Below are 14510 nucleotides of genomic sequence, written 5' to 3' on the forward strand. Positions count from 1 at the left end.
AGTATCTACTATATACAAGACCCTCTTTTAGGCACTAGACAGAAAAAATTCACTAGATTTAAAACTAAAGTATTTTGTCAGATTAAACATTCATGATTTCATGTGTGTCTTGTATTCAACAGAAATACAGAATTGACTCATGGAAGAGAAACAAAAAGAGACAAGCCCATGAAAGCTGGCCTTGATCTCCAGGAATCATATTTTGAAAACCACTGTCCTAAAGGTAGAACAATCCAATAGCAGCTTCTAATAGCTGTTCCCTAAAGTACTCTCTTCTAATACTCATGTTCAACTATAATCTAAACAACCATGATATCTACTAAAAGGAAAGGTAACAAGGTTATACTATGCACACTAAAGTTTCTTGCTACTTTGGGTGAACATTTAATTTACTTAAATTCAACTTTTAAAAAACTGGAATGCATTCTATAGGAAAAATAATTCTGATGCAGATCTTCCTTCTAAAGAAAGCTGAATGGAGAGACAATGTGATGGAGGAAATAGAGTACTAGCCTTGGATTTCAGGTTACAAAGAACTGAATTCAAGTCAGGCTTCTGACACATTCTGGCTGTATGATGTTAGACAAGTCACTTGATTTCTCAATGCCCCTAATCAACTCTCTAAAATTCTAAGTTACAAGTGTGCTGCCTCTCTGTATCTAGTACATAGAATTGCTACACAGAAAGCTCCCTATGTGATTGTCATAGATTTGACCAAGAAAATATGGAATTTAAATATACTTTAAATTTGTATTTCTAATAGTTTTACTATTCCAGAGTCCTCAATGAAAAGGAAGTTTTGATGAAAAAAATTTAATTTCTATGGATGATAGGAAATTGTGGCGAAAGCAGACAGGATGTCAGAAAATGAATTTCCCCGTAAAATAAACTAAAATTCCTAAAGGAAAAGGAAACATTATTTTTGGTGCCTGTAACAGACAGTCTGTGGAAACAAAAGTGACTTCCTCTAGCTCACAACTAGTGTCTAGCTTCAATCAAGGCCCAATCTCTTCTTTTTTCAGGACTGCTTTGCAGAATTTTTTCCAGAAAGCAAACTATTTTCTAAAGAAATATTAATTCAATTTAATTCAACAAGCAAAGCACTGTGAAAAGGGCTGCTTGTGTATCCCAACCTCATACAGGATGTTATATTAGCAGTGGTGACTGGTTTCCCTAAAACCATTCATATATCTGAATCTGGTTCCACCCTGTCACCAATCACTCTTACTTGTGAAATAATTGCCTTGAATTAGGGGTTCATTAGAATTAGTCTGCATCAGTAGAAGAGAGTAAAGATAATTACACTAGGCTGAGGCTGAATACTTAGTCCCCAAGGTCTCAATTCTATCATGTATCAAATGGTCAGTTTTAGGGAATAATCTCTTACTGCTTACTTTGACTTAATTAGTGATCAAATAAGTCACTCATAGTTGTCTGGGACTTTCTGGTACATCTCATGAGTCATAGCTACCATGGATGATCATTAAAGGCAGCAAATATATATATATATATATTTAATGATCTCCTCAACCCAGTTGAATGCCATACCTTAACTGAAAAAGAATGCACTTTAAAACATTTTATCTCTTACCTTATACCATTTTCAACTTGGAAACAAAAAATCTGGATTCCATTCATTTTTCAACAAACCATGTGTCTAATAAATGGAAAGTACTATTTAAAAACTAAAAGGGCACTTCTTCCTGTCTTGCAAACAGTGGGTGGTGTTAAATACCTTGCCCCCATAAAAACTATCTCCTCTGCAAATTCTGAGGGTATATTTAAATAAGCCATTGCAATAATTAATGGTCTCACACCAGGAAACACATTAACCTTCCTCATCCTTCTAATAACACCCAGCTCAGAATAAGGATTCCCTTTGAAATTAGGAGGATAATTCAGACCATAAATCACTGTTTTCCAAACTGAGACATGAGTGACATAAGTAGTTTTTGCAAAGTTTTCTGGTTTTCATCCTGAGATTTGTATTTTCCTCTTACTGTTTCTGATCACTTTTGACATTAAGGAACTGTGTCCCCATAAAGAATGCATAGAAAGCAGCGAAGAAAGGAAAAATAATGATAAACAAGAACCTAAAGAGTAGCTACAAGAGTTGCCTTAGTTTAGACTGAGAACTGTATCGTTACTTACTTAAACAATACTTGTGCCTGCCCATTACTTAAAAATCCCTTTATTTCTTCATTGAAGGCTTCAAATAACCAAGGATGTCCAGCTACCTTATTAAGGTCACAGAACAATGGGAGAATGGATTTTAAATGTTTGAAGTTAAGGAAAATGAAAGGGGGAGAAAAATCTAACCCATAACACAAGGGCTTCCTCTTCAGCTAAAAGGAAGCCAGTAAGGTCTAAAATTAACTCCAATCCATAAAGAGAATTCTGCACAGGAAACAGAACTCCCTGTGATTTGTGTATCAGTCTAAGAGAACAAAAACATGGACTTCCCCATCACCACCAGACTATCCCAGCAATCAAGTGACCTCACTATTCACTAATCAATTCCCAATACTGCCAGCAAAAAGAAGTTATTGGAAGAGGGAAAAAAAAAAGGCAGCCTAGAAGTCAAATTCAAATTCTCCATGAGAAAAGCCATCTGTTCTGAATCCTTAAAATCTGAATCTGCTCCTTAAAAGCAAAGCTTGACCTTGACTTCAAGTAAGCATAGGGATTTTTCTTGTTATTATAACTGAAGAGTGAGAAGTAAAAGTGTAGCAGCATCTGCCTTCAATCCCTTCCTGACTGGTTAAGGCTAGAATAACTTTGCATTATTTCTTTTATAAAAGGTAAATCGATTACTATGGAGAAATCAAAGGAAGTAACAGAGATTAGATAGAGAGATCCATAAACAAGCTAACAACGATTTGCTGTTAGGGAAATGGGATTTCAAATACATGAATGAGGAAAACTAATTTGCCCTTCAATTTCATAAGACTTATTTATAGAGATTTTTTTAAAAATCAAGGACTTGGGGCAGTTAGCTAGTGCAGTGGATAGAGGACCAGCCCTGAAATCAGAAGGATCTGAGCTCAAATCTGGTCTCAGACACTTAACACTTTCTGTGTGTGACCCTGGGCAAGTCACTTAACCCCAATTGCCTCAGGGGGGAAAAAAATCCAAGGACTTCATATAAGTTCTCAGTATTGCTTAAAATCCACACATTGGCCAAATTCAAGAAAACAAACCTATCCATAAAGTCACAGGTGTGGATGGGAAATGTCACAGAAATAAATAGATATGTTCTAATTTGCACACAAAAATGTCTGCCATAAACCAATGTGATTTCTACAGGAGAAAAAAAAATCAATATAAGTTCTCCTTTAAGCAACCACAATTCTTTCAGACCAATAGTTTCTAATCATTTTAGTAGAAGGAATTCCTTTTAGCATCAAAAAATTTCAGACTCCCCCACATGTTAGCAATTTTATTATTAATATCTACTAACTGAGAATCAGAATACAAGGGCAAAAGGCTACTGTGAATTTAGTAGTTCTTTTAAATTAATTTAATCATATCATCTATATGCACTTAAAGTACAAGACATTGTTTATTAAGTCTTCTAAATAACCATTCTTAACATGCATATGGATTCACAATTCACTTACAATAACTCTGTGCACACATACACTCACGGACTCACACATATACATTCTATCCCAGAGTCTCTGATGATAGATTGAGAACTACTGTTTCGGAATGTACATATAATTTAAATCTTGATTTTACATTGTTTACAATGTTTACAGTGTTTTCTAATTGATTTGTATAACTCTTGTCTCCTCAATAAAATTCCAAACTCCCTAAAGACAGGCCCTATATCTTACTATAGTGCCTACCTCTGTACTGGGCATATTGTTGAGTACTTGATAAACACTCGATGATTGGATTCATTTCAGAAACAAATTAAAGTTTTGTCCTTTAAAATAAAATAAAAGTATGTATAAATGCAAACAAATCTGAACTTCATAGAACTTAAGGAAAATTAATTCTTCTGCCAAGATCTGTCTTTCCTTCAAGGAGAGGTTCAGCATGTCCTTAGAAGTGAAACAGCATGCAGAATGAGTTCTCTGACCTCATCTGCTGAGAGGGGATATACTGAAGCAGTATATCTCCCCCCAATGATAAATTGAGATTCCAAAATTTTTAAAAATATCATTTCAAATTTAACAAATGCATATATATGTATATACTTATTCTTAAGACTTTAGAAAATTATCAATTTCATATTTTTTATTCAAAAGCCTATTTTTGCCATTAAAAAACCTTTAGGAAAAAGAAAGTAAATATAAGCGACCTAGTGGAGAGTCACAGACTAAATAAACTAGTTCCTGTATGCTAGTCTTCCTTATTATGAGCAACTGGGACATATGTGTATATTAGTCTATTGACTACAGACAGCTGTGGCCTATTGTCAATGTACTCAGCAAATAAGATGTCATCAGATCCCAAGTAAAAGTATGGATTTGTAATTAATATTTTTTATTTTTCCCCCATATCCCCAATTTCTTTCCTCCATAAACTTACATGTACCCTTTGAAAAAAATAAGACTACATAAATTCACTTTGTAAGTGTGAAATGTTCACATGCAGAGATGGGAAAAAATAATTGTTCTCCCATTCTATCAATGCATCCTTCAGCTTTACAAACCTCTCTTAAGAAAGATTATGCCAGATCTACCTGTCTGAGACACAGTGGAACATGTCACAGTCACAACAATCACCTATGAAGAAGACATGATCTTGGAAGCTGTTCTGCACATCAGCTAAGAAACTGGAAGATTTAGATTTCAATATGATTTCTGACACATGCTGACTGTGTGACTGCAGGAAAGCCACCTGATCTCTCTGGATCTCAACTATGTAAGATTGAGCTGCAGAAGAATTACTGCATCAGAAAGCATTGCCTCCACCAGAATTCTCTTCACCAATCAAATTGCAGTCCAGACAAAATAGAGACCTTAAGAGCCAAAGATGGGTAGAGATCAGCAGTACAGGTCAGCAGCTCCCTCCTCCAAGATGCATTTCCTGATTCTAACTTGGTATTTAATTAGTAGCGTTTCTGTTGTATTTCTGCCCTCAAGAGATTGCAACATGTTTTGTTTTTAATTTTATACTCTAGCAGCATCCAGCTTTTACAGAATAAATGTTGATAAATGTTTAGTGAATTGAATTTTATAGAATCTAATGACTCTCACATAACAAATAATGATAAAGATAACAACTTGGAGAAATTCATTAGTTTCAATAACCCTCATCCAGAGAAATTTGTTATATTGAGATTTGGGCACAAAAAGCCTCTCATTAACAGGAAATCTCATGCTTCAAGAGTTGAATGAGAATTCTCACATTCCCATGAATTTCAATGTCTTCTAAAGGAAGATATATAAATAAAATTGAAGGGGTGAAAAGAATGATTGTTAAAATGATGTATTTACTTAGTGTGAAATGTATAAACTATAATCGATAGTTGATGCTGCCTCAGAACCTAAAGCACTAGAGGGCAAGGACTATTTTATATTTGAATTCTATAAGGTGCCTGATAGGCTGTGGCTGCTTAATATCATTTACATCTGGAGGATTCTAAACTGCTATTAATTTTCTCTGTAGATATTTATTTATTCATTCAGTCACAGGTAAAGAACCTATTTAATCAAACTATCTGCAAACACACAACTCATAGAAGAAAATAAACATAGAAAACTATTTTTGTTAACCCCAAATTCCCAGCTATAGGATCAAGAACTCATTATTCAACAAAAACTACTGGGAAAACTGAAAAGTAGTGCAGAAACAAGATATAGACTAATATCTCACAGCATATTCTAAGATAAGCTCCAATTGAACATAAGGGGTATTGTCATAAGCAAATTAGAAGAGCATGGAAGAAATCATCTGTCAAACTTGTAGATAGTGAAACAGCTCATGACCACATAAAAGATAGAGAGGTTCAAAGGTAGTAAAATGGATGATTTTGATTACATAAAATCAAGAAGGTTGTGTACAAACAAAACTAATGCAGCTAAAATTAGAAGAGAAGCAAGAAACTAGGAAAAAATATTGAGGCAAGTTTCTCTGGTTAAAGTCTCATTTCTAAGATATATAGGGAACTGATTCAAATTAATAAGAATAGAAAGCATTCTCTAATTTATAAGGGCTCAAAAGATATAAACAGGCAATTATCAGAGGACGACATTTAAGCTATCAATAACTAAAAAATAATACTCTTAAACACTCCTAATTAGAAAAATACAAACTAAAATAAATAAGGTATCACCTCACGTGTTTCATATTGGCAAAGTTGACCCCAAAATGGAATTTATAAGCACTGGAAGGGTTGTGAGAAAATAGATTCTTTAATGTGATGATGATGCACCTATGAATGTATCTGGACATTTTGAAACACAATTTGGAACTATACTCCAAAGCTATTGAACTGTGCATTCTCTTTGACCCAACTACATCATTATTAAGTCTATACCTCAAAGAGATTGAAAAAAGAGGGGAAAGAACTCATGTACAAAGATATTTATAACAGTTCTCATAGTGGCAAAGAATTGGAAACCAAGGAATCACCAATTGAGGAATGGCTAAAGTTATGATATATGAAGGTGATGAAACAGTATTGTACTATAAAAATTATGAAGGGAAAGGTCTTAGAAAAACCTGGGAAGAGTTGTACAAACTGATGTAGTGAAGTGGGCTAAACTAAGAGAAAATTTATATAATAACAAAAAAAATCTTTAAAAAGCAATTTTGAAAAACTTAGGAAATTCTGATTACAATCCATTCAATAACCACAAATCCAAAGGACTTATGATGAAACATGTTGTCCATTTCCAGTTAAGCAGTTGGTAGACAAAGAGAAGATCTAAACATTTTTTCTTTCTTTTTCTTTCTTTTTTTTGTACATAGCTAATATGGACATTTGTATTTCTTGATCATACATATCTCTAATGGGTTTTGTTTTTCTTGTTTTCTCAATGGGTTGGGGAGGGAGAAGGAGTGAATTTGAAACTCAAAATTAAATAAAATTTAATTTAAAAAAGGTGATATTATGGCCTGAATTGTAACAGTAACTATAATAGTAATAATTAATGATATTTTTCCACATAATCATGAAAATATTGAAAATTTCTGAGGGAAAAAACTAGAAGGTCAAAAGGTCCACTTTAACCCTCCATATGCATTTCCAATAAGGCATTTTTCTTAAGCCACTCAGCTCTCTATGCTACCATTCTCTCCAAAGTTCCTTCCTCCTGACTAATGCTTCATCATACATCTGTACATCAACACACATGAAGGAGATGGTCTAACATTCACAATATCTCTCTCCATTCTGTCAATAGGTTTGTTTAGTCAGCTTCAAAAACCCCTAAATTCTTACCTGTCCAGAAGCAGCTCCAGTACTTCTTTAGTGGAGGCAAAACCCCTATAAGTTGACAAGAAGATGCTGATATAGGTAAAGTCATTGTCTCCAAAAGCTGTCAATAAGTTTTCCACAAGTTTCTCCAAGGTACCGGCTTTTATAGTCCTGATTTTACATGTCTCATACTGGCTGACTGTATGTCCAGGAGGCAATTGGTCCCCTTCAACCTATGTAATAAATCAAAGAAGATGTATTGAAAGAATAGTTCCCATAATAAAGCTAAAAATACTGAAATTCAATCAGGATTATGTCTATTATTAACAATGATAACAATGTCATCTATGTTATCTTCTACTCTTCTGTCCTATCGCTCTTAAAAAGTAAAATAATACTGACATTGATGTAGTACCTTAAATTTTACAAAACAATTCATTTACTTTATTTTATATGACTTTTAACACAGTTCTGTGAGGGAGAGCCTTATTATCTACATTTTATGGAAGGAAAACTGGAGGCTCAGAAACTTTGTCCGTGGGCATGCAGCCAAGAAATGCCAGTAGGATATTGTCCATGGGCATACAGCTAAGAAGTGCCAGTAGGGTATTGTCGGTCTAGCTCCTTTTCCAGTAAAGCAACATTTAAGAAGAATGTTCTTTTTTTTTTTTTTTTTTTTTTTTGTATCAGAGAACTCAGAGCTAAAAGAGATTTGGAAATAATCTACTCTAACCCTCTTGTTTTACAAATTAGAATCTGAAGCCTGAGATGTTATAGATTTTGCCTAAGGCCATATCATGCAGTTTCATGCCAAGGAATCCTCGGCTCCACAATATGCTTCCTTTTGCCTTTTTGTCTCTCTCTCCTTTCCTAGTATTATAAGTGTTACTTCAGAGTCAGATTGTTAACTGTCTCTTCCGGGATTGGGCTAGCTTGCCGACAGGTTTTGTCAGGGTAGCTTCTGAAGGATTTCTCAGATTCTGACTGCCATTCCCAATTATTACCCAATGCCATCTAATGCCTCCCTTCCTGCTGATCTTCCAAAGACACACTCACATAGAATATTGCAAAAAATGTTCCTTAGAAGTAACTCCATATCAGGCCTTTTCCTTGAAGATTCTAGTCCTCTGCTTTCCCAACAATGCATGCTGAGTATCTTAAGGTCACAGAACCTCCACAGGAGGTCTTTTCATCTGTGAATCTCAATGCATATTAGAATTAGGTATTTTCAGCTAATTAGCAAATGTTACTGTCATCTACTGTGTAGACAGAGTAGCACTGAGTTTAGCTCTCAGAAAGTTAAAAAAGAAGATATGGGGACAACTAGGTAGTGCAGTAGATAGAGCACCAGCTCTGAAGTCAGGAAGACCAGAGTTCAAATATGACCTCAAACACTTAACACTTCCTGCTTGTATGACCCTGGGCAAGTCACTTAACCCCAATTAGGAAGGAAGGAAGGAAGGAAGAAGGAAGGAAGGAAGGAAGGAAAGAAGAAGTGAGTCCTGTTTTCTAGGAATGTGTAAATTCGCAGAAAATAAAGCATCGTAATCCTGTGATGAATACAATTTTACAGTAGGCAAGCATGGTACAAAGTCAGTAATCATTTCATAGGTTTTCTAAGTAGCAAGTTGAAATTTTGATTTGAATTTTCTTAAGTCACAGTATGCTAGTGTATGTAAATCAAGGGTAGTAGGCAAGGAAAAGGGAGAAAACTGAGTTTGTAAATGAGGAAATGTTGGTTACTAAAATTCTGTACATTCTCTCCATTAGGCTTCTTAGAATTTAAGTATTTATGAGAAAACAAACTGATTCTATATATGAATTGGGGTAACTAGTAGCAGCCACTAGTTTTCAAGGGAAGCTGGCATAAGTTGGCATCATAGTGCCCAACTACAGAAATTAAACAACACTAAAATCCTACCAGCAAGATTTGTAACATCAGAATTGGCTTGCTTTCCCCATCTCATTTTTGAAAAGTGCTTTTCTTAGTGATCTTGTGGTTAGAACAAATACTGGACATTCTTTATGGCTTATAGAAACCTCTTGACACCAAAAGAAATCAAAGCATGACCTAACTTAGCCTTTCTGGGCTTAAAATGCTATTAAGTGGTCATGATGATATCCATCAAATATAGAATAATTTTTAAAATTTTGTAGTGAACCAAAATACTACATATAAATGATCTTTTTTTTTTTTTAATTTTAAGAGAGGCCAGTCTATTCTAAAAAGAAGTGCTTTTTTTGGCTTTCACACACACACATATATCCTCTGAACTGAAGTGAGAGTCTTTCTCTTTCAGTTTAAAATGTAAATGATTTGTATTTTCTATTCTGCCACTTCAAAAACCTGACCAAAATGGTTACCAGAATGGATTATACTAAGTTGTCATAGGTAATTCTCAACAAGAGTAAACTTCAATGTAAACCACTAATAACAAGAGAAATGCTTGAACTTTTAAAGATTTTCAAAGTCCTATTCAAAAGTTGCTACCTTATCCTGTTACAATTTCAGAGCTCCCCAAATTGCCAGATCATCTTCTACTTTGATATCATTGGTATAAGCCAAATATTTAAATTCCAATCTCAAACTAAATCATCCATTCTTAAATTTAATGACTATTTAAAAAGACTTTTTTCCAGTGGAAATAAATGTGGCCAAAAGACTCAAGCAGAGGGGGAAAAATGCTTGTCAAAGAACATGATGAAGTGGGTCCCTTTCTCTGCCAGAAAGTGGAGTTGGCAGGAAGCAAAAGTTCTCCCTGAAGAGTGGAATTATTTTACTCATTAATCCAGTCACTTCCTTTCATTTCTTCTTTTACCCTGAAAAATATTCATTTGCATGCCTAACTCTGGGCAAGTTCCTTTAACCTCTCTTGTTCCTCAGTTTCTTTATCTGTAAATGGGGAACAATAGTGCTTATATAAGAAAACAGAATGCAAAGTCTTTTGAGATCTGGGTTGAAAATCATTTTCTATAAAGGCAAAAAATTAGCATCACTATCACCATGATAAGTAGTATAATAATAATGATCAGTCTGGTGCCTATAAGGATTTTTTAACAAAGATTGATAAAATGTGTGGGAGTGCCAATATATTTCTGTATTTTTCATTTCTTCAGATAAGTTTAGCCTTTGATTCCGTTCTAGTTATGAATTAGAGAAATATTTTGAGGATGAACAAGTATCTTTGAACATCTTTAAATGTAATATGAATTTAAACATTTAAAATGTAATTATCATCTTACAGTAACAGCAAGTTTTGATACTTGTATAATTGAGAGAAAAAAACACAGCATGTCCTTTAATTTTAATATGCCTGTGTCCAGACTGGCAAAAATAAAACTTAGAAGTTTAAATTTTAAATTTTGTCAGTAAAATATGGAACTACTATAAATCATTTACAGTCTGTTTTTATTTGTAATATTTCAACAACTCTCTCCTGAAGTTTAAAAGGAAAGGAGGGGAAAAGTCCTTGGCAGAACAGTTTTTAATAACAGACTTACAGAGTAAGACATTGTGGGCTGCACTTGCCCCATGGGTTACCGTACAACAGGAAACAGCTCAATCTGGATTTAATCAAAGACCATTGCTTTCCTGACATGATCCTGATATGAGGGTCACAAAAGAACTGCTTTTGTTTCTTGACTATTTTTTGGTCATTCAAAACCCAGTTTCTCATTAAAAAAAAAAAAAACCTTCAAATCTTAGATTTTAAATGGTCAAAGCACTAGCATTTCTCTTATTATCTATTTGAACAGTGGAATGAGTGACAAGAAAGGAGAAGGAAGAAAGATAAAAAGTGTACTATATTGCAGTTCTCAAGCATGGTCTGGAAAAAGATACTCATAATCAGAAAAAAAATCTATTTCCATAATCTAACAATTACTTCCTCTAATCAAAAAGATACTGTGCTTGATATTTTAAGAGGAAACTCGATAAGCTTCCTCTGATTGCTAGTTGGGGGGGAAGGGGGAACTCAACAAATTCTAATACAAGTCTTTCTTCCTTTAATAAGGCAGTAGCATATTGATCAGAATGCTGGATCTGCACAAGATGCTGTTGTTATTGTTCAGTCGTTTCTCAGTCATGTCCAATTCTGGGGTTTTCTTGGCAAAGACCCTAGAATGGTTTGCCATTTCCTTTTCCAGCTCATTTTTACAGAGGAGAAAACTGAGGCAAATGGGGTAAAGTGACTTGCTCAGGATCATACAGCTAAAAAGTGTCTGAGGCTAATAAATACTGGGTGAGTTCTGATTCTAAGTCTTGTACTCTCTCCACTGTGCCACCTAACTACTCAAAAATTAGTAGAGGATGGTTTCAGTCCATGGGTTATGGACCCAGCAGGCTTCTACTGAGTTCAAATCTTGATTCAGACACTTATTTTGTGTGATCCTGGATAGGGTATTTAACTGCCATCAGCCTCACTTTCCCTCCTTCCTAGGGTTTGTAGGAAAATCAAATGAGATATTATTTGTAAAGGGCTGTGAAAATATTCAAGTTCTGTACAAATGCTAGCTAAAAAAAAATAATAAATAGACATATTGGTCACGCCAGGCCAAGCCAACAAAGAGTGCTATCACTCTTGGATAGTCATAGCTACTTAAATAGCCTAACATTCAAGCCAAAGTTTTTAAAAGCTATACATACATACATACGTGCATACATACATGTATATATGTATCATACATATATAATAGCTTTAAAAAAGCTGGTCCTAAATGTATATATAAAGTATTAGATTACATTATCCCCATATCCACAAAGGGAGAATTTCCAAATCTTTTTAGCTCAGAATGGAGAAAAGTTTGAAAGAAAAGTATCTAAGAACTCATTGCTGAATTAAAGAATAACCATCCCTCCACATCTTTTATAGAGTTTAAATCTCCCTTTTCATGCAAAGCCATTATTTACCTCGTGAGAAAGAGGAGTGCAAAGCAACACTGACTGGGATGATGGCAAAGTCTGGTAAATAAGAAACATTTCCCAGAAAGAAGCTAAGTCTGAGCACATCCAATTTAGGGAGTTGAAATTCAGTATCTTTATTTGGTACCTATCCTGTCCATAGCACTAGGCTAGAATGAGTGGGGTCCAAGATGGGTTATCATAATGATAGTACTTAGTTCAGGAGGTACTGGAAAGAATCAAATTTGATAAGGTATGAAAAGCAATTTGAAAAACTAAAAGTACTCTAGAAATGCTAGCTGACTAGCAAAGGAGTCGAGTGGAAAGGGTATGGATTTGGATTCGAGTCAGAAAATCAGAGTTCAAATTTTATCTCAGATAATTATTGTATAAACTATTGTATAAATTATTGTATATTCTTAACCTTTCTGTACTTCTGCTGCCTCACTGAGGTACTACTCATTACTCCTGAGGGAGTAGATTCAAAGTTCCTCTCAGATCCCTTCCACCTCTGGACCTATGACTCTAGGATCATCACTAATGGGGAAAGAGCCAATATTAAAAAGGATAAGCACTTGGAGAAGACATCTGGAAACAAAATGTATTGGTATACAAATGAATCCATTGTGGCAATTCTCAGTTTGGAACTAAAAAGTAGGAGATTCTCACACTGGTCATCTAAGCAAGAATCAGATATCCTCTCCCTGTCAACATGCAAGTATGACAGGGTATAGGGGCTGCTTCCGGTTTTTACAGGAAGCTGCTATCCTATTCTCATCAAGGAAACATTTGCTCCCTTTGTCCATTGGATGTTTAATTTATCACATTTGTATCCTTATAGTGAAATGCACTCCTGTATGTGGATGACCAATGGATTGTGACTTCTAAAGCATTCCCAGAATGCACAATGCTGCCAACAGTGAAATGAAATTCAATCATATTTCTCCAGTTAGCACAAATGTTTTCATGGAAAATGTCATAGGATCTGCAATTAAAATACATATTTCTGTTTTATATAGAATTGCCTGGTATATATCTTATATTGAGGATTCCTTGTCAGGGTCCTCAGAGTTCTCTATAGAAATAAGTCTCTCTAAAGAAAGAATTCTCTGATCTCCAATGAATTCCTAGGGTCCCCTAGAATAGGGAGTTTTGTTTTCTAGCCCTGCTCCTGAATAGTAGTACCTTTAGTATTGACTCTGCTTTCTTAATTTGTCATCGGAATGGAGCCAATTTATCCATTCTTGTCTGACCCAGAACCCTCTCTTCTTCATGTGTCAATTGCCAGAATTTCAAAAAGCTTCTTTGACTTCTATGTTACTGATTCAATAATGAAAAGGACTTTGTGGAAAGAGCTTGCTGCTTAAAGAGGAGAAATCACTTTATTCAATGATTAAAGTAGATTAAACATGAAGTGTGACAAATCCTGAGTTTAATTTCCATATTTCTTACTGACTTCTTACATGACATAGAAGAAACTTTACACTTGGGTTCAAAAAGATACCTTCACAGGTACAAGAGGGAAAAGCCATAACTAGGAAGTAGTTTATTTGAAAAAAAAATATTAGAGGGATTTTTTTTTTTTGGTAAACTGAAGAAAGTTCTATGTAAAATGACTTAAAACCATTTCATAAAGATCAGTTGAAGGAAATGGGGATGTTGAGTCTGAAAGTAGAGAAGATTTTTGTTAAGATATAGTAGGGTCAGGATGATATCAGTCTTCAAGTATTTGAAGGAATGTCATGTGGAAGAAAAAGTAGACTTGTTCTGTTTATTCTACAAGGCAAAACTAGGAACAATGAAGAGAAGGTGGAAAGAAGCAAAACTTCTTAACTAGTTACTGAAGCTAGCCAGCCAAAGAATGAGGGGAAAGGGGAACAAGCATTTATTAAATAACCAAACACTTGACAAATATTACACCATTTGATCCTCATAACAACATTGGTAATTGGTGTTATGATTATCCTCACTTAAGAGATAAGGAAACTGAAGGAAACAGAAATTTACCCAGTCACAAAGCTACTGAGTGTCTGAGGTTAGATTTTAATTCAAATCTTCTCAACTCTAAGTGCAGTGCCTTTTCCACTGCACCATCTAATTTCTTGAGGAAGTAATGAATACTCCCTTCTTGGAGCTCTTTAAACATAGGCCCCCATGGACTCTTCCTCTGATTTGGTTGGTTCCTTCCAGAACCTCCATTTTCAGAAAAGTGTCCAGCCCATTCTTTCCCTCTTC

The 14510-nt window shown here is 34.7% G+C and overlaps 1 protein-coding gene across 2 annotated transcripts in view; it reads right to left on the bottom strand.

Moving 5' to 3' along the window:
- The window catches only part of RGL1 (ral guanine nucleotide dissociation stimulator like 1), a 204071-nt gene that overhangs the window by 93178 nt on the left and 96383 nt on the right, over positions 1-14510 (bottom strand). For both annotated transcript variants that reach the window (XM_051998795.1, XM_051998796.1), the window contains exon 3: positions 7400-7608. In XM_051998795.1, the coding sequence (XP_051854755.1) occupies positions 7400-7608 (209 nt within the window). The remainder of the gene's footprint in view (positions 1-7399; positions 7609-14510) is intronic.

Source organism: Antechinus flavipes, chromosome 4 (assembly GCF_016432865.1).
Source record: "Antechinus flavipes isolate AdamAnt ecotype Samford, QLD, Australia chromosome 4, AdamAnt_v2, whole genome shotgun sequence".
In the NCBI taxonomy this organism is placed as follows: domain Eukaryota; kingdom Metazoa; phylum Chordata; class Mammalia; order Dasyuromorphia; family Dasyuridae; genus Antechinus; species Antechinus flavipes.